The following is a 25,463-nucleotide window of genomic DNA, read 5'->3' on the forward strand; positions in this document are numbered from 1 at the left end:
CGTTTTGTACGAATTTTTATATAAACTATAATTTCTTCAATATTTTCAACCCCTTTCCCCACCATGTTTACAACAGTGGTCAACGACTGGCTCTATTGAAATTGTCTTTGCACAACTATCTATTTTGTATTGCTTGTAGGAGTTATGAGATTGATCACTGTTCGTTATCTTCACTTTGCATATGTAAGTTTAAAACTATGTGGAGCTGAAGTCTCGTGTTTATACCGTTGGAAAGGTATTGAATAGAGCTATTCCAGAGTATCATCTACGAAATCGTGCAAAACGTTATCGTGCTATGGTACAATACACATTATGTACAGCCTTCGTAGATTCTAGTCCTTGTTAGAAGTAATCCTCTGGATCATCCACCCCTCACAGGTTGAACAGAGTAGCCCTATCGTATAAATAGAAGTCTGAGACAAAATTCTGTATCAGCTGCTCTTCTATTTGAAAACTCCATTTTCATTATCATTAATTAAATGAATAATACACAGTAACTCAGTATAAACATTATTATAAAAATCATCACAAATATTAAATCAGCGCTAGCCATCTGAAAATTAAAAGCTAACTGAGAAGCGCGCAAGTGTATAACGTGGTTTCCCGAATAAATGGAAGGCAGAGACACGAATCTATATCAACTACGAAAGACCTAGGTCTGTAACCTGCATTTATACTTCTTTATATGTTCAAAACGTCCTTGCCTTATTTTTTTACGTTTGACAAATATGCATTATTGGCATGACTTTTCTATTCAAATTGAAAAAAAAACACAACTCTTTTATGAAATAGCTTGGCATTTAACATTGCATATCCAACCTCAATGCAAAGTATTTTGGCATAATTTGAATGCCTTTTTTCTCTCTAAATAATGTATATAAATACTTGACTTTCAATACTCATATCTTACAATCCGATTGGTCATCCCTCTACCATAAGGAAATATGTTTCTCTTTATGAATTTGTAAACAATGCATGGTATGTATCATCACCTCTTTTTTGGTGCAAGGTTCACCTATTCTTGAAAAGCATTCTGCTATTATCTCATCACATCTTATTTAGTAAAAGCCATTTTTTTTCTCTCTTTGACTATTGTATTTTCTGCTTAACCTAGTATTTTGGTTAAGATAAATTCCCCTCATCGTCAAACATCCTGTCATCAAGATTGGATTAAATTTCGCGTCTACTTTAAAGTATCATAACAACTATCGCTGAGTACATGACTTAGTATGCATTCATTTGAATGTTTGTTGTAAAAGATCTTTTGGCAAATCACCATTCCTAATATCATCCTTAGCATAATATTCAACAAAATACTATTATTCGTTGTTATATTGTGTTGACCCATTTGGATAGAGAAATTTGTATTTCAAAAATATTTCACACCCTCGTGATGAACCCAAGCGAAACAACATGCTACCTTATACATCGTATCCAAAAATGGACATGTGTACCACAAAGAGCACACTTGTAAGAGAAGATGTATTCAATATGTTCTTGAAAATCGTAGTTATTCTCTTACACATTTCTGTATAAGAATAATACGTAGCTTTTGTTCTAAAAATTAAAGAAAGATAAGCTGCGAAAAGAACTAATTTTTAAAAATGATACATTGCGCTTTAAAGACTTTAAAAATGCAAAGATATCGAAAATCATGTGATGTTTTGAATGTCACATTTTTAAACATATGAAATAATTTTATTTCAAGTTCTTCATTTGTGAATTGATCTGACAGAGGTGTATACATTTACGACAATGCGTTGCGAAAAAATGTATAGTTCGACACATATTGTCTTTTCTTGTATTTCATCATAGGGAATTTATAGAATGTCATACTTTTTTTAAATTTTCAAATCGTTTAAACCAATATTATATAGTATAACGAATACAATATTAAAATACGAGAAGAAAAAGACAAATATACTAACTGTTTTAAACAATAAGAAAGACATCTATTCCACTGCATACAATATGTACATATACATATGAAGTAGAATTTATTTAAAAAACAAACTTCTACGTGTGAAGAAAAAATATCTCACTGTGGCCTTCAGTATGACATTTCGATATATCGATGACGTTTTGTTTATTAACAATAATAACTTTCATTCATATGTCGATTTGATATATTCCTGTGAGCTCGAAATAAAAGACACCACAGAGTTTTCGACTTCTCCTTCATATTTAGATATTTCATTGAAGGTAGACATTAACAGCAAACTGACAAATCAATTGTATGACAAACGGGATGATTTCAGCCTCTCCATTGTCAACTTCCCATATTTATGTAGCAATATTCCATTGTCACCTGCATATGGTGTTTTTATATCTCAACTGATTCGATATGCAAGAGCTTGTACTGCATATAGTCAGTTTTTAAATCGAGGTAAGCTACTGACAAACAAGTTAATGGTACAGGGGCTTCAACAGACTCAATTGAAGTCAGCATTTCGCAAATTCTATGTCCATTATAACGATCTAGTTCGTCTATACAACCAATCATTGGATCAAATGCTGTTTGACGTGTTTCATACCAATTGTTAAGCCGTTATTGGCACACTGATTTTGACTGCGGATAGCTCCGTTTACCTGATCCGGATATAGGGCTCACGGCGAGTGTGACTGGTCGACAGGGGATGCTTACTCTTCCTATGTACCTGATCCCACCTCTGATGTGTCTAGGGGTCCGTGTTTACCCAACTATCTATTTTGTGTTGCTTGTAGGACTTATGCAATTGATAACTGTTCGTTATCTTCACCTTTCATACAAACAAATGAAATTGTTGTACAATAGCCAAGATTTTTACCTGGGAAGAAAGGTCAATGATCCTTAGAACAGTGTATAAGGAGATGCATCTTCACAAGTCAAAGGTTATTAATTCGTTACCTCACACTAATAATTCACATCAGTCGTCATATAAAAGTTGAGCTCATTGTACCATTACACAATTCACTATAAATAAAACATCCAATGAAATCACTGCATCTTGTTATGATGTATACAGATGACGCGATCTCATATTGTTGTATTTATACCAATGATTACGTTTATTGATAGCACATCAAGCTCATTTGGAAATCTTTTTGCTTAAGACAATATTGCTTAAAATATTGAAATAGCCATAACTGTGTGCATCAATACACGTGTTTTTATTTGAATTTCTCGTTTCGCGGCGTTATAAATAGAACCACATCGTCATTAGTTCCAATTCATTTGTGAAAACAATTAGAACGAGCCCAATGTTTTGATAATCACCAATGTCAAGGGTTAGGACGAGGTAACAAATCAACAACCCTTGACTTGTGAGGTTGAGGGAGATCACGCTCCACGTTTTTAGAAATTGTGTCCGATTCCTTTGTAATTCTGTTTCTATGAAATGCGTTCAATCGAACAAACTAGAAATATATAAGAACAATAAATTAAGTAGAAAAAATATCGCAAATGTACAAACGTTGACTGTAGATTTAGATACCCTCCGCTTAACCCAGAATTGAAAACTACCATTGAAAATTTGACTTGCTTGTTTATTATTATCAAAAGTGATAACACATTACATTGGAAAAGCTTTTTAACATATACTGAATAATTCATATTATCTGATACAGCAACACAATGAACTGGTCAATTAAATCCGGTCGTTACTAACAACTTGAGGTAACATTGTATATCATCACCACCTTAAATATTGTCAATCTGTAAAGGCAAAAGACGAAAGAAAAATATATTCCTATATTACAAAGAAGCCTATGTACCAAGTAAATATATATACATGCACAGAAAAGGTCACGGCACTGGTCTATTTGGTTATGTAAACCTCATTTTTTCTACGTCATTGTCTCTTGACACGCATGCAGCAAAAAGAAACCCAAAATAATATTCCCCATTTCATCATATCAGTGTATCATTCTTGTTAACAATTTAGATTATTAATATTTGTCGCTTTATCAATAGCGTGTAACTTACTGTATTTGTTCATGTAATGTATTTCTCTTGATAAAGACGCAAACTGCGCAAAACGAGGTCTAGATAACCAACAATGTAGTGACATATTTAGTGCAATATACGAATAATGAAGATAACGAACAATGATCAATCTCGTAGCTCCTATAAGCAATGCAAAATAACAATACTACTCATTGATCTATCAATATGTATGTACATGTAGTGTATGTATGATTACGGGGCTGGTGTATAAACTAAAAGCATTAAACATCAATGACAGTTGCTTCTTCAACAAAAAATGGAAAACTTAAGTACTCATAATTAGCAATCAGTAATCCAATGAATTACTTTGATAAACACACTTTGGTTCCACGCACAAGTACTCTGAAGTTGAAATTGAAGATGTACTTGAGTTCCTCACTGACAACATCTATTTGGTCTTTGGTGATCAGGTCTTCTAACAGTCTGTTGGAATTCCCATCTGCACGAATTGTGCTCCTTTGTTAGTTGACCAGTTTTTATATTCTTACGTGAGAGGAAATCATTCTTGTGGTGGCTTTCTATGCAACATTTGAGGACGTTTATTTCCATATGAGTGAGATATTCTCGAGAGGGACGTTAAGCAATAATAATTATTCATTCATATGTCGATTCGATATACCCCGTGAATTCGATATAAAAGACACCACAGAGTCGTCCACGTATGCTTCATGTTTAGATATTTTATTGAAAATAGATATTAACGCCAAACTAACAACTCAACTAAATGATAAACACGATGATTTCAGCTTCTCCATTGTCACCTACTCTTATTTATGCAGCAATATTCCATTATCAACTGCATTTGGGTTTATATCTCTCCACTGATCTGATACACAAGAGCTTGTTCTGCGTATGGTCAGTTTTTAAATCGAGACAGGCTTCTGACAAGCAAGTTGATGGTACAAGGGTTCAATAGTATCGTTTAAAGTAAGCATTTCCCAAATTCTGTGATCGCAAAAACAATCTAGTAATACAAACTGTCATTGGGACAAATGTTGTCTGACGCGTTTCATACCAACTTTTAGGTCGTTCTTGGCACATACATTATGACTACAGATAACCCCATCTACTTGATCAAGACATATGGCCGACAGCGGGTGTGACCGGTCAACAGGCATACTTACCTCCTCTAGCCACTTGATTTCACCCCTATTTCACCTTTATCCAGTGGACCGTGTTTGTCCAAACATTTATTTCGTATTGCTTATAGGGGTTATGAGATGGATCACTGTTCGTTATCGTCATCTTTCATCCATCAAAACATTAATACCGTGCACGCATCTGTTTATTTATTTTTTCTCATTTGTGCAAATCAGAAAAAGTTAACTTATCAACACTATATCTTGAAATAAAGCAACATAAATTGATGTCAACCCCAATCATTGGAAAATATTTGGATACAATTTTTCGTGATAGGGGATCGTGTTTTGTTGAGATCCATTATTTGATTTTAAATGAGAATATATATGTGTGTTTTTGGTGCTTCATTTGAGCCCTCAGTAGGTAATAGTACAATATCTAGCAATATGTATGATCACCTTTATACTGATACAAAGTTCAGATATTCTCGATAAGTATTCTACCTCTAATTAAGCCAATGCCAATTTTATTCTGTTTGATGATTGTATTTTCTGTTTAATCCAATGTTTTTGTTATGATGATCGCAAAGTATTTAATGAAAGGTGAAGATAAGGAACAGTGATGCATCTCAAAACTCCTATAAGCAATACAAAATAGAGGGAAAAACACCTATCCCTGGATTTACCAGAGGTAGTGTAAGGTGCACATGAGGAGCAAGCACCCCGTCGACCAAATATATCTTACTGAATACTGTGGAACTATTTAATAACATAGGGGCTAAATTTTCGTTGATTTCATGGGTACGTTTGTCCCAAGAAGTTCAATATACAAAATGTATGTTCCAATGTGCGGACACCACATCTGCTACATAACATTCTAATAAAACTGTAAAGTATTTACAATTCACTAAAATATAGCCTCTTCTCCCCCCGCCCCCAAATTTAAATGATTCCACAGTATTAAGAATATAATCATAATTGCAACTTCGTACTTCAAATACATTGTCAGTTTTGTTAACATTTTTGAGTGGGAGCTGGACGGCATTTTGTATCAAAATCTGTACAACTCGGGTTTGAATCTTCACAAAATGTGAGGCATACAAAGCAGAATTTCGCACCACATAGGCATTTCATGTGTTTACACATTGAGTCGTGTTGTATGAGACGTTTACAAGAAGGACACATTCGAGTATCTGGAACACCTTCTACGTTGCAATAATCAATATCCTTTTTATTTGCCTCATCTAGAATTTTTTGCATCTCAGCTACATCTTTTATATCACATGTATGACCATCTTTCCAGGCATCTTTGCATTTAATGCAGAATGTATAATCACTGCACTGGGCGCAACTGACGCTAGGACTCCCAGAGTTTATCTGGCAATATGCGGTACATTTGGGACAAGTTTCAACATTAAGATTTCTCATAGAAACTAAAGAAGACTTTGCTGTGAAAAATATTTTCTCATCTTCCGTTAGGTCAGCTCTCTTCATTATATCCGATATTTCCCACACCATATCGCAACCATGAGTTGTGCACCTAACTGGGAAAGATCCTCCACTGCCTAATGAAGATTTCATCCTTCCGAATAGGTTTTCAGGTGCTGAAAAAAGATTTAAATGCTAAGATTTTTCTTTATTATAGTTATTATTACTTGTTTTGGTATTTACTAAAATGCTCTGAGTTTTCTTTATTATAATATTACTTGAGTGAATATTTACTGATATTTTGGATTTTATATAAGTATATACAAAAGTGGTAAGCGTGATTAATAAACAAAATTATTCCTAAAATGAAGACTTAATTCACTTATCATTTTAGTACGAAAAACAATTTCAGTCTCATAGGTTCAACAGTAAGGTTATTCAAACAAATCATATTTTGTTTATGTTGAAATGTCATTCAACAATTGAATAAACTGATAATTGTACATACGAGGGTTGTCCAAAATATTTGCGGACAATTACATTTTTGTCATTTGTATTGGGTGAAGAATATAGCTGTATGACTATTAAGTGTATATGGCATGCATTGACTATTTTAGTTTGATTTACACGTTTCCTGCATAATTGCTGCCATTCTATCAACCTAACTATCAACTAATCACCCTTTTAGGAATTTGTAATTAATTGTTCTATGTGTTCTATGGCTGCTTTACTAATATTCTTTGATTTGCATTTTGTAATAGTGGGGTGTTTCATTATGTCTTTCATTACTAATCAAATGTTATATTTATATTTGGTAGTTTTATACACATCATAAAATGTTTACCTTTCCCTCTATGCGTGTGTGTATGAAAATGAATATGACACATACTTGTGGCATGGCGACAAGGCATTAGGAATCTGGGTTCGTCACCATCTGGACAAATGGGGTCTTTTTCATCAGTCTCTAGGTAAGATGGGAACTTTCTATCTTCATTTCCAATCATAACTAGAATAGGTTCACTGGTTCTAAATGATGATAAATTCACCTCGTCTGCATAAATGGTCCCAGTATCTATACAGACGATGTCGACAGAGCGGAAGCTGCGTAACTTTTCGTTGCACGCAATATTCCTTTTTGCATCTCCCACTGTGACACATTGCTGTAATTACATTTTTCACAAAGCTGAAGAGCGTTGGATAATTGATACATGTATATTCTATGTTATATAAAGATGAGTTGCAATTAGATCGTGAATATGTTAACATATTTGATGGTAATTACTTGATAGGCAGGATTATGCAATACACAATTATAATGTCTAGAGCAGAAGGTTCCTTCTTCGGAACATGTACAGTGTAAAATGTACGTGTCAATCGGTTATCACTAGATGGCACCCCTGAACGGCTGATTACCAACGAGTTATTTGCCCCATATCATCGATGAACATTATGTCGTAAGTCATGTTCTAATGTACAAAAATAAAAGAAATTGCGTTTCCTTTGTATGATCAAGGTGATCAATATCACAATTTCTATCAAGAATACAAAAGTAAGAGCATGCTGTATTGTTTAGTATCTGAGATCGCCCCGTACACTACACGTACACATTAACCAAAGTACATGTTGTGGGTTAAACCAATTGTATCTATATAACTTTGTGTTTTATTCCGGATGTCTTTTATAGAGCTCTACCATTTTCTAAAGTGACGCGCTGAAATTAGGTATCTTTAACTCTTGTACACAGCGATCGGGACCGTTTTGTCGGGAAAAAAACTTATGTTAACTAAAACTTATGAAAGAAAAATGTCACCTTATTTTATATCTTTTAGACACGACAATGACTAAATATTACTGTATATTATCATTGCGTGTACAACTCCTCAAGAAAATGTAATATTCAGGTCAATTTTATTTCAATGAACATAAAAGCCCTCGAAAAAATCATAAATTGCATGGACAAATAAGAAACTGAATTCATCAGTAAATCATAAACAGCATCTATAGGTTTTTGACTACGTAACAAGAAACATGTACTCCAGGGGTTCTCGCACGGTGAAGTTTGCGAGATCCACCTCTGCTCAATGGTAAATGACGGGTATATTTCTCGATATACAACCAGAAACTCTTGCAAACTCCATGCACACTTTCTTTTACATCTTCGAAAGCAGACAAAGTGTATATGGTCATCATATTTTGTAAACATGTGACATCAAGACCATCGAATTATGTAAACAGCACAAATACCCTTTATGTAATCTATGAGATAAATATCAAAATATTTGATAAATCTACATTCAATACTGATATACTATTGTCATACACTTCTAGGATAGAAATATTTTGGTCGTGGTTGCCAGTAAGACATTGGTAACACCAACTATTTCCTCTAACGTTTTCAAAACGACAGTAAACGGATTTATTTTTTTCTTGTTTTATCTTATTTTACATCAGTGTTTGACACTCCACACCTCATAAAGTCTTGTGATTTCTTTTTTCAACATCAACAAAGACAATGGCACTACTTAGTAGTATGGTGAACTTGGTGAAAATACAACAACGGATTTGTATTAACGTTTTAATATGATTAATGATCGCATTTTATGCATGTACTGTAAATATAAATTTGAAATAAAAAGTCCTAAATCTAAATAACTTACCGTTGTAAACACCTTTGTTGTATTAGAAGAGAGCATTCTGTATTCCATGTTGACGAATGAATGATTATTTGTAGTAACGAAATTCGATATTTAAAGGTACACTGGTGATTCTACGGATGGTAGTTCCAACCATCAGTAAATAAATTTAAATTTGCAATTTTAAAGAGTTGCACTAGAATGTATACACCAGTCAAGAAATTCCGAGATACTTTGTCAAATATACAGGAACTGACCAGAAATGCACGTATGTAGATCTGGTATAAACTTTCAATTACTGCCAATGAAAGGTGACGACAACGTACAGCGATCAATCTCATAACTCCTATTAGCAACACAAAATAAATAATTGGGCAAATGCGGATCACTGGATATACCAGAGGTGGGATCAGGTGCCTAGGAGGAGCAATCATCCCCTGTTGACCGGTCACACCCGCCGTGAGCCCTATATCCTGATCAGCTAAACGGAGTTATCCGTAGTCAAAATCATGTATGATAAACGGTCTAACAATCGGTATGAAACATTTCAGACAGCATTTGACCCAATGCTATGTTGTATTAACGAACTATATTATTATAATGACCATAAGATTTGCGAAATGCTGACTTATCTAATTATCTTTATGTAGCTGATGAAGAAACAAAACGTCATGCATGATATTGAGTGTTTTTCATTGATTAAATGACGATGGATTGTGCACAAAGATAGGATCAGTGATGAGTATAGATAATGCTTGAGAGAAAAAAAAATTACGCAAATATTATGCAATTTACCCCCCCCCCCAAAGAACATCAAATATATAAAAATCAATTCTTCTACTAGTAAGTATTGTTGAGTTTTAGAATTGTAAAATGATTATTCCTATTGTTGAAGATGTCTAAGAGTTAACTGATCACTATAAGTCACAAAATCTTGAGAGTTACGCAATGAAGGGTCCCTAGATTCTCACAGTATTATTGGTGAGAAAATAACTGCTTTGTCAGTCGAAAAAAAATTAAGTTGACTAATGAAAACATAACGTCATATCCCCGCAGATAAGGCATCAAAATTGCGATATTTATTTATCTTTCTCTTCGCCCTTTAAACACTTCAATATAACTGAAAACCTAACATGTAATACTTTCTAGTTACCACTCTTATAATTGGAGCACTTGAGCTCCCGTAGATCATGAACTTAAATTCTCGCTTAGATTGTGTCCATTACTTTTCATGAATTGATTTATTTGCGGTATATGTGTTACCAAAGGTTTTTTTGTGGTGAGTATCTAATGAAATGTATGGTTTATTGATCATAAGTTGGTTTAATGAACGATTAACTGTGTCAAATGTTCTGCATACATAAAAAGTGTGAATCTGTAAGTTTACAAGTACCGATATGCTCAAGCTGTTTTCCAATGATAGTATGTAAAGCCGCTAGGAAGGAAGTTTGGTTTCAAACCTGACTGATGATGTGGTAAAAACTTACTTACATTCAAATACTCGTAAAAAGTGCTAAGAACATGTTTATCTATAAGTTTGCTTATGATTTAAGTGAAACAGACACAGGTCTATAGTTATTAACATGATAATTATCCCCAAATTTGAAAATCCCAAAAGGATTAGACACAAGTTCAAAAACTTAGATACTTAGATAGCCTTCTCCCAATATAACAATTCGTTATATATAAGTTTTCGTGGCCCTCACCGTAAACTGGATGTATCGCCCATGGCTGTCCCCGCTAGCGCTGATCTTCAATTGATCGCACTGTAAATCATTGTGTTTATCATGTTTCCGACGTCCAAAAATTTTAGGCGCATTAAATGATACGGTATGTTGTATACAGCTGTTCGGCCATTTCTCTTCCATACGTATGTTTTAACAACAGTGTTTCCTCGCATTGTGGTAGAACAGGGTCCATCTGCTTAACAGTACACCAAACGTCTTTGCCTATTAAGGATTCCAACATTACTTCAACCAATTTCCGGAATTCAGCGAACTATCCGTTAGTCTCATCGAGGAAATCCTTGTCGTAAACGCCATTATCCATTCAAAATAGTAAAATCTGCAGAGTATCAGGTAAAAAGATATTGGTGGTTATTTAGTACCATCTCTCAGGGTTTTTTTGTTGTTGTTGTTGTTGTTTTTTTTTTTGTTTGTTTGTTTTTGCCTCCATAACGAATCGTCGTTAAAACGAATAGTCCTAACCATAAACGCATCTGTTGTGAAGTCATTTGATTATGCTCTGGAACATTTTCCTACAGCTGGCCCGACATTTCTCGAACAAAGAATCAGAGTCACGAATAGCCAAAAATGGCCCTTAGTCAGAACATATTATTCTCGGGGACAGAAACCAAGAATATCTATTTTTCAAATGTTTTCCTTTTTCCGATATCTCTTCATTTTTTTTAGTTATTGACCTTCAAAGTACCCATTGTTTTTGCCAGGTTGTTATTGAAGTTGCAATTTTGCAACGTAACGTCACAATTTTACAACGTTTCATGTACTTTTACGTGAAAGTTCTCTAGGTATGAAAGTGAAACAAAAACACTATTCAGTGCAAATTAATTATGATATTGTAAATATTTAAATCTGTCTATGTTAATTCTATATTAAAACACACACCTATATAGTATAATCGTACATCTCTTTCTCCTCTCTCTGTTTGTCTCCTTCCCTCTCTTTATATTTTTTAAATTTTTATATATGAAACCATTCAACAGTTTTAAAGTAATATTAATTCAGTACCTCTTTACTTAGCTTTGTTATTTACGTATGACATGAAGATAAACCCAATCCCAATATTTTAACCGTGTAACCATTTATTGCACATAACGATATTTTTTTTTTTTGGGGGGGGGGGGTCTTAAATGTACACGAAAACACGGTGGATCCAACCGTTGACTTACGAATAAGATCTCTTGACCTATGTGTGTGCGTTTCAATATTACATGTAATTTATGTTGCATATTGGTCACTTCTTTTAACAATCTTTTATAAGTTTGCGGATTTTTATTTTTATTATTTATTTGGGGGAGGGGTGTTATTATCATCCCGCATATACATGTAATCACGCCAAAAACAGTAATGTCCAAGCTTCGGACAACGGCGTTATTTCAGACGCACTTTGCTACATGTACAACTTTGGACAGTGAGTAAACATTTTAATCCTATGATTCACACTTTTATTTGTGTTTTGCTATATAGGGAGTTACGTTTATGATGTGTGTGTGTGTGTGGGGGGGGGGGGGTAGGGAAACTGTTACAAAAGTAGCCGTACATGTACAGAATAACACATGAACATTTAGTTTAGCCATATGGATATAATTTATTTTACATTAGGCTAGGAAAATGTTCACGTGAACTAATAATCAGGTAGAATATGTTCCATTTATCTAATTTCATTAGTTTCTTATCTGAATCATTTATTACAATAATATCTAGCCCTGTGTGTATTTCAAAATGTCTTATTATAATCATTAACGCCATAACATCTATGAAATGAATCCATTACTTAAAAAGTCTTATTCTGATACTGCTACATATAATAGAACCAAACTCCCTCTTCGCATATATTTGGTTAGTGTACAAACAAAATTAAGCGGATGTTATTTTCACATAAATAGAAACACGAATTTTATCAATCAAGGGGTTAACACCATTAAATTTGCTTATCTTAACACTTTCACATTTCTTCCTGTCATTAAGTTTAGTTCTTATCTTACATAAAATGCATGAGGGAAACCTTTTTCCGTTATCAGACACTTCCTAAGCAGGACAGTGGTTTAATAATGTGTTCAGTTCTTCCTTCTATAATGCTTAGTAAAATTTTACTTAATTATGTAGGATGATATATTTAAAAAATAAATACATAAACTTTTACTTCAGGAACGAGTGTGATTCATATGTTCACCTCTATTTTAATCAGTTTTAATGATATTGTCTTCTTTTTTCCATTTGTCTTTTTTATTTTGTTACAAGATTTGTGGTTTTGAATATTTGCTGTTAAGACTGAATTTTCAATGATATATAATTGAAACAATGGAATATACACTTATTTTCGTTAACATTCTTTTTACATTATTTTTTTTTTTCATTTTCGAATTATTCATTATTATTATCCCTTTTTATTAACTGCCTTGTATTTTTGCTAATTAGATCAAATGTAATTCTGTTTGTCAATGCATTTCATTTAAAAGCAAAACAAGATCCATATTGCTAGATGCAAGGTGAAGATAACGAACAGTGATCAATCTCATAACTCCTACAAGCAATACAAAATAGATAGTTGGGCAAACACGGACCCCTGGACACACCAGAGGTGGGATCAGGTGCCTAGGAGGAGTAAGCATCCCCTGTTGACCGGTCACACCCGCCGTGAGCCCCATATTCTGATCAGGTAAACGGAGTTATCCGCAGTCAAAATCAGTGTGCCAAGAACGGCTTAAAAATCGGTATGAAACACGTCAGGCAGCATTTGACCCAATGCGAGATTGTATTGACGAACTAGATCGTTATAACGACCATATAATTTGCGAAATGCTGACTTCAATCGAGACTGTTGAAATCCCTGTACCATCAACTTGTTTGTCAGTAGCTTACCTCGATTTAAAAACTGACTATACCCAGAACAAGCTCTTGCATATCGAATCAGTTGAGATATATAAACACCATATGCAGGTGATAATGGAATATTGCTACATAAATGTGGGAAGTTGACGACGGAGAAGCTGAAATCATCCCGTTTGTCATACAGTTGAGTTGTCAGTTTGCCGTTAATGTCTACTTTCAATAAAATATCTAAGTATGAAGCAGAAGTGGACGACTCTGTGGTGTCCTTTATTTCCAGCTCACAGGGATATATCAAATCGACATATGAATGAAAGTTATATTTTTCGTATTCATATTTGTATGTATTTCTATATATTGATTTCTGACGGATGAAATATGCAATTTACCAGAAGAGCTGTATGTCGAAATATAACGGTACCCGATAACGTAGGTCCAAATCGGTTGTAACACGTAAACAACAGAACGAATGGTGTAGATCTGTAACTCAGAGACTTGTAGCCTACAGTCTATTCTTTATATTGTTATGTGGACGCCTAATTTTTTTTTCTGGTACCCATATATTGTACTATAACTTTAGAAATCATTAAACAATACGGGATAGGCCAATATATTTTCGCATCTAAGTAGCCTATCGAGTTAGGCACCCCTCGGTCCTCCAAGTCTTATTATGTACTGCGACAGCGATTTCAACATGCTCATCAGTGCCAAGAAAACTGAATGCACAGAAATGAAACATGTGGAGCCAGATATTTATTAAATTCAACGGCCTTCAGATAATTAAAATATATATAGTATGATAATGTATAAAGAAAATGAGTGGACGTAAAGTCGCGATGCAGGTGATGGGTGGATCTCGATTGTATCTGGAGTGGTATTGAGGACTTAGCTTTGTAATTGGTTGATCAAATAACTAAAACTGTTAACTAGTGCAAGGTTTTTCTAACTATCCCTAACATGGTTACATATATATTCAAGTTCATAAATTGAGCATATAATATATTTGAAATTTTGGGGGCAAAATTGATTGTTGTACATAGCCCGATTCCGACGATTTCGCGGATCCGGTTTTATTTCAATAATATTGTTTGAAATAATCATATTTTATTAACTTTGAATAATTTCTGGTTTCGTAAAATGACAATGGAACAATCCCCAACTATAATATTTAAATATTACGATTTGTATTAAACCTATAGTTTGGAAAAATATTCGAATTTCGTGCATGGAATGTGAAATTCCGGTTATTTGCAGAACATAAAAAGTAAAAATTCACTTACCCCCAAGGCCTCGATCCAAAAAAACTCTTAACTTCTCTGCAGTATGGAATATACTGATTTACAATTCATTAAGATTTATTGGATCGATGCCCGGGTGTTATACAATGTTTTGGTGCATAGTGTTGGATATTATCAGCTTTTACAAAAATAACACAACTGTTATGGGTTCTGCATGTTATAATTTCTATATGCGTGAATTTTCGCGGAAAAACACACTGGATTTATAAAGAAGAAGGTCTAAGCTATTTCATACCATGATGAAATATTGGAATGAAGATACTTTATTTTACTCAAAATCACAGGGCCATATTTGGGTATTCGTGGCTCTTGTTCTTTATTGCCCATTTAGTGTTATTGTTCGTGTTCACGTTTCCGGGGTCTTTAACCTAATTCTTTATCTTAACATCAATCATCAGTGGGCCAAAACGGTTTTTGACCTGCTTCGGACTAGACCTATCGATCTGCTTTGTGCCAGAATGAATGGCCTGGGAGAATGATGAGAGATGCAGCAATCCTTCAAACATACTATTTTCTTATTCCAAATTACCACATACTTCCGATAACATAATGTCATTAATTGCGTTTATCAAATACTCTCCAATATACTACAGACCCAAGTCAAAATAAAACTCAAGATCGAATTTGTCATTAATGCTTATCGTTACCTTCCATCATGGCTGAAATCCTCATGATCTCGGATACCTTTACACGCGTGATTAATTGACGAAAGGTATCTGATTGGTTGATCAATCAAGGGATCGGGTTCAATTTCGAGCTTACGTTAGGAATCGTTTCTCGAGTCATTTAGAATGATAAGTTTTCTACTGTATCGAAAATACAGCGCGGGACTGGTCTCCAGCTGTCGCTCTATATCTCCAGTATAGTACAAATTCAGACTCTAATTATAGGTATAACAAATACCTTACCACATAGTGGTATTAGGCCTTTATTTCATTGTAAATGTGATTTCCAGGCTTGGGGAAACCTGTATCTCACCTTATCGCTGCAACCCAAGTTCGATTCCCGTGATCGCCAGTTGTTAAATGTGATGGAGTACGGTGGTCGCTCGATTGGACACGTGTATTTACCCCATGTGCCCATATTCCTTCCCACGAAATGACTCCCTAACGTCACCAGCCATTCAAATGTGTAAATACCTATTACAAATAAATGTACACCTTGCAGGGATACTTTTATTTATTTTAATAATTTGAAAGTACGATTTCGAAGATGTGTAATCCTATATAATGTTTTGGGTATTTTGGTTATCGGGGTTGTTGACACATGATCAAAGGAATGAGGGATAAAATGAAAGGGGAAAAATGTAAAAAGTTTGCAAAGCTCAGAAGATTGACGGAAGCGGAACTACTTCCGCTTGGAATGCAGACTTTACGAAAATGAAGGAGATTACACTGGATGTAAAAAAAGAAAAATGAATCATACTGAAACGGTCAACTTCTTACTGGCACCGACATTAAACTGCTCCAGGCAACGTTGCCTTACGAGCAAAGTTTCGGTTTTATGTACCGACTCCGTATATAAACAATATTGCTACCGTGTAATTACCGTCAAACTGTGTTTGCCAGATAACTGTGATATCTAAACTGTGTCACTACGGTGTCATGTATAGAAATATGTATACGGAGTGCACAGTACGCTTGACAATTTTTCCACAATGAACCCCAGATGTTTAACCAATCACGTTTTTTGTTTGCGGACCCCTCAGTTCCACGCAGGTCCCCGTAGATCAACTTGCAATATCTTCCTAGTTCCTTGCGGTTTATATTAGATCGTTTAGATAACCGCATAGGTAAGTGATGTGGATATGATAAATCTTTTACCCACACCTTGCACCACTGTCGTGACACTTTAAAGCCAACGTTACTTAACACTTGGGTTTCATAGAGGTATTCTTAAAACGTAAGAAAACATTTTTTTCATTTTCCACTAATAAAATGAGCCATGGTTTTCACCGAATGGCATATATCCACGTTCAGTCGATAATAAACCTAAATACATGTTTAAAACGGAATTTCTCAATGTTGTTCAAATGTATCATTTTATGTGTTGAATTGTGGTGTTTTTTAATTTTTTATTTTAAGAAAAAACCAAAACAGATCACTCCGACACGTACGCAGAATATTCAGATGAAATGGATCAAACTCTTAGTATAAATCCAATGGAAATTGAGACAGCAGTGGCTGGAAAGGTACAATACACACTGTGATTGTATGGACGGGATTGGTAATCATAAGACATGCATTATACGAATTATCAATTTAATTGTTAATTTCAGCACTTGTACCGCGGTACTTGATAAAACGTGGTGGTAATCTTTTTATTTATGCAGTTGAATAAAATTATTGTAGCGTACTGATTAATTGCACGAATATTTGTATATAGCTGGTTACAGGGCATCAAAGTGACATTGGATATATGCATATATCCTTGTTGAAAACGGAAGTTTTATATAACACCAATAACAATATATGCATATCGGTAAACTATGTAGAACATTTTTTTTAAAAAGAAGTGTCTCACTTGTTGTCTTTACACAATATTATACGTAGACTACTTATTTCTGAAAATCATTTTTCATTTTTGTAGAAGAATGGATGCACTGTGCCAAAGGTGAGCTTACCGTATATTCAAACAATATAATGTAAAATGGTATGTTCAAAGATCTATCTATCTGGCATGTTAGCTATATCATAATGTATCCCATGCATGGTTCAACATTTATACTTTAGAATGCTCTTTCTATGTGTTCAAATGAAATTTAAGCCCGATTATCGTAATTTCATTTAAGAGATTAATCTTTTCTTTGTAAGCTTTTAATTATTCAATATCTTCATTATCGTTAGGATGGTAAAAATACTTTCATTAATGAATCGAAGCAATCGACACACACTTAGTAATAAGGGTCATATAGCTCACCTTAGTCACCTTATCCCTTTTTTTTTTTTAGTATTCAGCTGATGTGATTTTAAAACATGTAGTCTTTATTCCCATAAATAGATTACATCAACCTAACCCCAAGGGTCATGACATAACAATGATAGGAGGTTACCTGTCAAAATTAATGACGCAATCTAAGGTCTTGTCATAAGAAATCTATGTATAAACTATGAAAGTCATATCTTAAACAGCCTAGAAACTATTTCCTAGGTTTACTTTTTTCAAAATAAAATCACAATTTGAGGTTGCAAGATCGGTTGCTACCCGAGGAAATGTTTTGTTACAAGGAATGCGTACAAGAAATATCGAATATATAACACTTTCAATTCAAAAGTTATAAGCATGTTTAAAGTTTTGTTCAGAGTCGAATGTTAATTTCACAAGGTCGAACTTGTTGACATTACATAATATGTCCTGCCATTGAAATAGATTTATAAACTACAGATATGAAAGCCCATCTTAAATAGCTCAGGAGATAGTGTCTAAGTTAGGTTTACTTAAAAGATCAAACTCCACTGTCAAGGTCAAAAGGGTAAAAACTTGTGTATCAAAAACGTTTTGTCACAATGAATGCACATAAAAATATGAAAATCCTATCACTCACTATTCAAAGATTATGAGCAAGATTCAAGAAATTATATGATTATTTATTCTTGGTAATCGTATGAGTGTTGTAGTTATGATATGCGTCAATCAAATATTTTTCTGTGTGTAATGCGTATTGATATTGTGACATATGTCGATTAGTCTTTTGTATATAATTTTTGTTAGCAAATTGCAGTTGCACATGTGTTGTCAATTTTGGAGCATGCGCAATAGCTTAGTTTTAAAGCTGGGATTTCCTTCGGTTCTCTGTAACAATCGTAAAGTTCCATTGTCTTTCCATATTATGGTCATATCGAAATTCGACACACGAGTAGACTTAACATTTGTTGACTTGCAACGTATCAGATGCGATGTTGTAAGGTACAAATACGCTAATGAAAGGTGAAGATAACAAACAGTGTTAGATCCTATAACTCCTATAAGCAATACACAATAGTTGGGCAAACACGAACTCCTTGGGCACAGCAGAGGTGGCATCAGGTGCCTAGGAGGAGTAAGCATTCCCTGTTGACCGATCATAAACGCCGTGAACCCTATAGATTTATCAGGTATACGGAGTTATCCGTAGTCAAAATCAGTATGCCAAGAATGGTTTAACAATCGGTATGACACACATCAGACAGCAGTTGGCCCAATGATATGTTGTATTAGCAAACCCAGATCGTCATAACGACCATAAGATTTGGGAAATGCTCACTTTAATCGATACTCTTAAAACCCCTGTAGCATACTGTATCTAGAAACGGAAATACTATAGGGATGACCGGATTACATTAGGAAACAATAATACATTCATATAAGGAAAAATGCAAAATATGATATTTGAACAATTACACAAATGAAAAATACAACACTGAGATATATATGTATGAGAAATGTAAGTTTCCATGCTGGGTTTTTTAACTCGACCACTCTCCATACATAAATTGGGCCTTGATGTAAAACTTATACGGTACCAATTTTGATGCACCAGATGCGCATTTCGACAAATAATGTCTCTTCAGTGATGCTCAACCGAAATGTTTGAAATCCGAAATAACTATGAAGCTTTAGAGCTAAATATAGTTTTTCTTTACATGAAGTTTTTATTTCAGGGTCTTGAAAATTCAAGTCAAATATGTTATCGCAACTGCATACTCCAGGTAAAAACGCCGAATACGTGATTCTATTTAAGACGTCAATGCTAGACATTCACGACAGATCAGGGTAGGTTTTATGCATGATTTTCCATGCTTTTGTTAAAGTTCCCAAATTAGAAGTGACTTAACTGATCAAAATCCACCCATCCTGTTTGATCTCTGTTAAACCTGTTCAAATTTTTGAACACGTGTATGGCGTGTAAAGGGTTGCTATATTTCATAATCACGTGATGCCTGTTTACCATCATTTGATTGCGATACAGTTTTGGTACTTACATCACACGATAATCGAACGTACATCACAAGATATATAACATATATCACAAGATATCGAAACATACATCACAAGATATATAATATGCATCACAAGATATTGAGCATACATTGCAATATCATCGTACATACAGCACAAGATATTGAACATACAATACAGGATATTGAACAAACATCATAATCTATTGAAACCACATCACAATATTATCAAATATTGCAACGTTTTTAACTCGCCATACACGTCCTTACCTCGAAAACGGGGGACTATTGTAAGTGGTATTGAAATTCCAGAGTCAGGCTTATGCATTTATCCATTATATTTACCTTCGAAAAGAGCGAAACCAAATTTGTGGAATGGTGTGGGGCTCTAAAATGAACAATACGGCACTTGTATTTCCAGCTTTTTGTATTGCTTTAAATATTGTTTGCACTTTGATATGGTAATTACAGATCTTTGCACAAACAACCGGATTTTTCGAGCAGTTGAAGATGAAGATCGAAACGTTCAATAGAAATTCAGTAAGAATAGAAATTGCGAGATTAACTATAAAGCTTTATTAATTTCGTGTTGTACACGTACATGCTCACAGGCTACTATGTATACATCAAACAGCAAAAATGAATATGGTATACAGAGAATAATTGTAAATTAAATAATTAAAACATTGTAAATTAAATAATTAAAACATTTAATCATACCAACAATCAGACGTTAATTACCCTTTCTCATAGACAATATTACCGGATTAAGACTCTGAGCACAGCATATCAATACCGTTGAATGTATACCATGTAGACATTTTTACTAGTCCATAAGGAAATGACGTTAATGTGATAGAACCTGGTCCAAAGACACAACGACGTAATTGGACTTTTTAACACCAGATCATAGACTACGCTCTGTTAGTATTGATGCTGTCCATCACAGACTGTTTAAAGCACTGTGCGTTATGGATGATGCATGTTTTCTTTCTATGGCGCTAGTTCCTTAAACTTAAATTTACCATCGAAGGAATAGATGCTGTCGACAAAAGCAACAGTCTTAGTCATAGGCAGTCGTGTATTAAAAATATATCAAGTTCAATTTTAGACAATGTTGTTCCTACCAATATACTTCTACTATTGCATCCAAACGTTTTAACTACGAACAAACTTATTACGCCTAGATATAGAACATATTATACATGACCCACGTACGTGTTATTGTTCTTCGTCTTCTTTTAACAATTGGATATGATATTTCTGATATTGATGTAGTTGTAAATGAGGACCTGACATCACCTAATATTTTAAAAGATTCTAAATTCAGAGAACCCCGGTCTTAAATTGGTGACAGAAATTCATCTTTATTATGAATGATGTCGAAGCCATGCCAAACGATGGGCTAAATATGAAAAATAAATAATTGGATATCTTGTCGGAATGGATAAGAAGTATCAGAGAAATGTTAAAATCCCGCATTAGACACATCAAAACAAAAGTGTGTACTGTCTTTCCTTCTGTGTTTAATAAGTAGGAAGTGATAAAAGAATTAACACCTTTTACTCACACTCTCATAGAGATTAAAGAAAGCGATATAGAGAATTACATGTATATTCTAGTACTTATTGCTAAAAAGAGATATCGTTATCATTTATTGAAAAGACATTTTCATTCAGACCATTTACTTTCGTGAAATATTTGCTCTGCAAATATTTTCCTTTAAAATGTAGAATTGTATAAACGTTTCAAAACAGCATCACAAATAATATTGGCATTCTTTCTTAAAAGCTGGAATATCTATCTCTTGACTAAGAGGATTATAAAGATTAAAAACGTGTTCTTTTCTCTTGAAAACCAAAAATAAACGTTCGCACACTAAATTCCATTTTACCAGATTTTTTTAAAACTCCAACCTGGTATTTTTGTCTATGGTGTCGAAACAGAAGGACAATAAAAATATATTCTTAAACGTATCTGTTTTTAGTGCACATATTGAACAAAATGGAGGGTGTATTCGTAATTTTAACGTACAATGTGCATTTATAACAATTTGCTAAAATGGGTTGGGAGAATGTGACTTAAAGGGGACTATATTTTCCCGTGAATCAGCGGGGTAGTAAAATGTTGCTCCATTATCTCATTTGGAAAAGGAAACAACGTAAAGAGTTTTCCCCCAGTAAACAAAATTATACCCAGAAAGGTTGTCCTTTGTTAGTTGACCTGTTTTTATATTCCTATGCAGTAGAGTTTATTCAAAAGCTTCTACGTGAGAAGAAAAATATCTTGCTGTGAGCTTTAACTCTACATTTAGATACACTACACAGGCAAATGTGCCTCACGTGAATTTCACGTGAAATGCTGTTCACGTGAAATTCACATTAACCTTTCACGAGAAATTCACGTAAATTTCATGTGAATTTCACGTGAAAAGTGATGCACGTGAAATGCAAGTTAATGTGTCCACATGACTTTCATGTGAATCACTTTTCACTTGAAATTCACGTTAAATTATTCTCATGAATTTCACGTGAACAGCAATTCACGTGAAATTCACGTTAAATTTATCAAATGAATTTCACGTGAAAAGCATTATAAAACTTTTCACATTAGTTCCTTGCGAAAATTTTAATGTGATTTAAATTTTCTCAGGGAAATAATGTGAACGGTGATTCATTTGAAAAGATTCATACGAATTTCATGAGAAAGTTCTTCATGTGAAATTCACACACACAATTTCTCACGAATTTCACGTGAAAAGCTATTCACGTTAAAAATGTCACAAGAAAAGTGATTAAAGTGAAATATTCACACTTCTTAGTATATTCAAGCGGAAAAAAAATAAAACTAAGGTAAAATATAAAACGATATGGAGATTAAGCAATTTTACTTTTATATATTTATAAAATGATGGCAAAACGACCAAGAAAGTAGATCCTGTTCACGCCTCCTTCTCCTCGTTCATTTGCGAAATTAATCAACTTGCATTGTAGTTCTGTACGCAGTATGATTACATTTACTTTCAGCACCTGATTTCTATCATTTTCCATTAATTTTTCTCTTAAGAATTAAAAAATAAATTAAATCTCCTATCTTAATGTATTAATGAAAGCACATTTTCCAACTACATGAAGAATCACTATATTGATACAGTTAAATCATGCAACATCAAAAAGACGTAATTTTATAAACGTGGAAAATTACTATTTTACAGTAAAATCAGAAAGAATTATGAATTAATTGCAACCAATAAGATCATTTGAAATTTCCAGTTGTGTATTTTAAATAGCTAAGAATAGTTGCCCACCCTTTAGAAATTGAAACTGGTAGATATTCAAAACCATGTATTCCAAAAGATTGTTGTTTTGGTCAGTTTTGTAAAACTACTGAAGATGATTTACATTTTTTATAACGTTGCTTTATGATGTTGATAACAGGCTACTTGTCAGGCTACTTGTCAGGGTGCACTTGGACTGTTTACATACATGTGATTTGAGGGTAGTATTGTGCAAGTGGGAAAAATGTCATGGTATTGTTTTCCGCTGTTGGTAGACGAGGCGCTGGTAACGTCATTTCAGATTTCCGTAATTTGGCAACAATTTCGACATATCCCTGCTCGACATCAACGACACCACATGCGTCTTCTATTCCTGTTGGTTTTTAGATATGTTATTGAGCGTAGCTGTTATTGTTAAGAAAAGATATATTTTTCCAAACAGAACACAGATTCCCGAAAAAGTCTAAATCAATTTGCTTGAAATTTTGTATAAAAATTATTCAGTATTTGGGCCAAAATATTGAAGATTCGATCTATGCCCCCCTCCTTTTAGTTCCATGGATTTACACAGCATAGATATTTCACTATTGTTCAATTATTTTCTTAGAATGCAGGTTTGACCAGATACTTATACGACCTATTGCACAGCATTCGTAATGGCGAAGGATCTGAACAAATTACGAAAAGAAATGCTGAACAATTTCACGAATTTCTTGACAAGAAGTAGGTTACTATTCCTCATTGGATGATTCTATGCTCTGTATAAATACAACCGAAGTAAAATAAGTGTATGTTTTCTTTATTACAGAATTCAAAGGTTTCTACCCTTTGAACAAGATGATAGTCACTCATTTTTTCTCTGTGTACTTGGCACCATTGACGAGGAATGTAACGGCAGCGGTAATGTTACTTATCTTTCTACACAACGTGTTAGATGGTACTGTTATCGTCTTTTTGTGAATTTTGATCTTTTTAATAATCTTTTACTTGTAGACACTCCATCGGATCTTTTCAAAGTTCCGTTGCAAAGTTCATTTCAATGTTCCATCCAGCAAGATAAGGCATTGTGCACATTTGTTTATATGTTTATTAGTACAGTGATATGATATGTGACAATATTTCTGACAAGTTCTGTACAGTGTTACTAAGCTACTTGCTCCTTTTCTCTCTTCCTCCATCACCATTTCTATCAGTCTCTTTCTGTGTATGCGAGGCAAGAGTTTTAGAGAAATAAATTGCATATCTGTATTGATACTTGTAGATTGAATATATCGAACAGCTACCAATATACAGCATTCCGGTACCAAAGGTAAAACATTGTACGTGTATGTATTCGCAAGCTGCAATATCGCATCACATTTTAAACATGCTTTCAAAAAGATGTTTATGTTATTAGATGGGAGACGTGCAAGAAAGTTTGACGGTGTTCGTTGGTGTGGAACATGTAATAAATCAAAAATGCGAATGCTGCGATGGTATGTTAGATGATATATATTGCATTTGGATTTCTTATGCTTATAGTACCTAATTCTAATAGTTTGATCGCCGAAATTGTGCCATAAGTAGCCACAATACGGTTTCAAATCTAAGTCCGGATTTAAAAAAATGTTTTAGGTATTCAAGTGGTATAGTGACGTCGCATGAGACGTTCTTCGATCAACCAATTGTGAAAGTTGTGTTATATATTTTTTTAAAGCTCAGACTTTAGGTACTTAATTTCCTCAACATTGTCATTCGTGGACAACATTTCTTTCGGTGTTAAGAACTTTTCAGAGTCTTACATGTTTTAGCCACTGGTACATACAAATGGTGGGGTAAATAGCAATGAATTTAGCAATGAAAGCGAGTATGAAATCGGCAATTGCGAGTAAATAGTGTTCGCGTGGTTCGCTGTCGAAAAACTATTTGGTAAAGATGTTCTTTTCAATAGCTGTAATTAGCACTATATTTAAACTAAACTGTATAATTATTTTTCATTTTTGGAATAGATAAATGATAATGCGTTACATTGTTGACAAATAAGACTAAGCCGACTGTCACAGGTGCATTTCTAAAAATGAAAATGATCAAATATATAGTGGAAATTGCAATACCTTATATCAATAAAATATCGAAGTAAATATGCATATCGCACGATTTGAATTCCATCGCTTTCAAACTAAAACACTCCACAATTGTCTTTTATTTGAAACACTTTTAAAGTAGCGTTAGGGATGAACAGAGTTAATATTGCAGAAAAATTAAAGTTTAGTAACATA

At 33.9% G+C, this 25,463-nt stretch overlaps 2 protein-coding genes across 4 annotated transcripts in view; one reads left to right on the forward strand and one right to left on the reverse strand.

Moving 5' to 3' along the window:
• Positions 1-4,645: 4,645 nt before the first annotated feature.
• On the reverse strand, positions 4,646-11,053 carry LOC125675294 (E3 ubiquitin-protein ligase ariadne-1-like). 2 transcript variants are annotated; one of them, XM_056159894.1, is made up of 3 exons: positions 10,832-11,053; positions 7,382-7,652; positions 4,646-6,668 (listed from the first exon to the last, which is right to left on the reverse strand). In XM_056159894.1, exons 1-3 carry the CDS (start codon positions 10,991-10,993, stop codon positions 6,079-6,081), a joined length of 1,023 nt encoding a protein of 340 aa, XP_056015869.1. In that variant the 5' UTR covers positions 10,994-11,053; the 3' UTR covers positions 4,646-6,078. The 2 variants fall into 2 exon arrangements, with proteins under 2 accessions (XP_056015869.1, XP_048768788.2); XM_048912831.2 differs by lacking the exon at positions 10,832-11,053 and adding an exon at positions 9,150-9,221.
• LOC125674582 (ubiquitin carboxyl-terminal hydrolase 2-like) overlaps positions 10,351-25,463 on the forward strand; it is a 16,563-nt gene continuing 1,450 nt past the window's right edge. Inside the window, exons 1-10 of one of the 2 annotated variants that reach the window (XM_048911769.2) lie at positions 10,351-10,404; positions 17,076-17,182; positions 17,581-17,604; positions 19,632-19,679; positions 20,400-20,468; positions 23,813-23,928; positions 24,014-24,105; positions 24,199-24,266; positions 24,467-24,514; positions 24,602-24,680. In XM_048911769.2, the coding sequence (XP_048767726.2) occupies positions 10,380-10,404; positions 17,076-17,182; positions 17,581-17,604; positions 19,632-19,679; positions 20,400-20,468; positions 23,813-23,928; positions 24,014-24,105; positions 24,199-24,266; positions 24,467-24,514; positions 24,602-24,680 (676 nt within the window). In that variant the 5' untranslated portion in view covers positions 10,351-10,379. Of the gene's footprint in view, positions 10,405-16,638; positions 16,894-17,075; positions 17,183-17,580; positions 17,605-19,631; positions 19,680-20,399; positions 20,469-23,812; positions 23,929-24,013; positions 24,106-24,198; positions 24,267-24,466; positions 24,515-24,601; positions 24,681-25,463 lie in introns of those variants that run through there. The other variant, XM_048911770.2, reaches the window with a different exon arrangement.

The sequence above is a fragment of the Ostrea edulis genome, chromosome 3 (genome assembly GCF_947568905.1).
Source record: "Ostrea edulis chromosome 3, xbOstEdul1.1, whole genome shotgun sequence".
NCBI classification, from domain to species: Eukaryota; Metazoa; Mollusca; class Bivalvia; order Ostreida; family Ostreidae; genus Ostrea; species Ostrea edulis.

What these genes read in the sequence shown, in the direction of transcription:
- LOC125675294 (XM_056159894.1), bottom strand. Translation starts at nt 10,993, where the DNA reads ATGGAAGAGAAATGGCCGAACAGCTGTATACAACATACCGTATCATTT. An exon ending in GGCGATACATCCAGTTTACG is followed by an intron (nt 7,653 to 10,831) that starts GTGAGGGCCACG and finishes ATGTAATTACAG; the next exon opens with CAATGTGTCACAGTGGGAGA. An exon ending in GCCTTGTCGCCATGCCACAA is followed by an intron (nt 6,669 to 7,381) that starts GTATGTGTCATA and finishes ATCTTTTTTCAG; the next exon opens with CACCTGAAAACCTATTCGGA.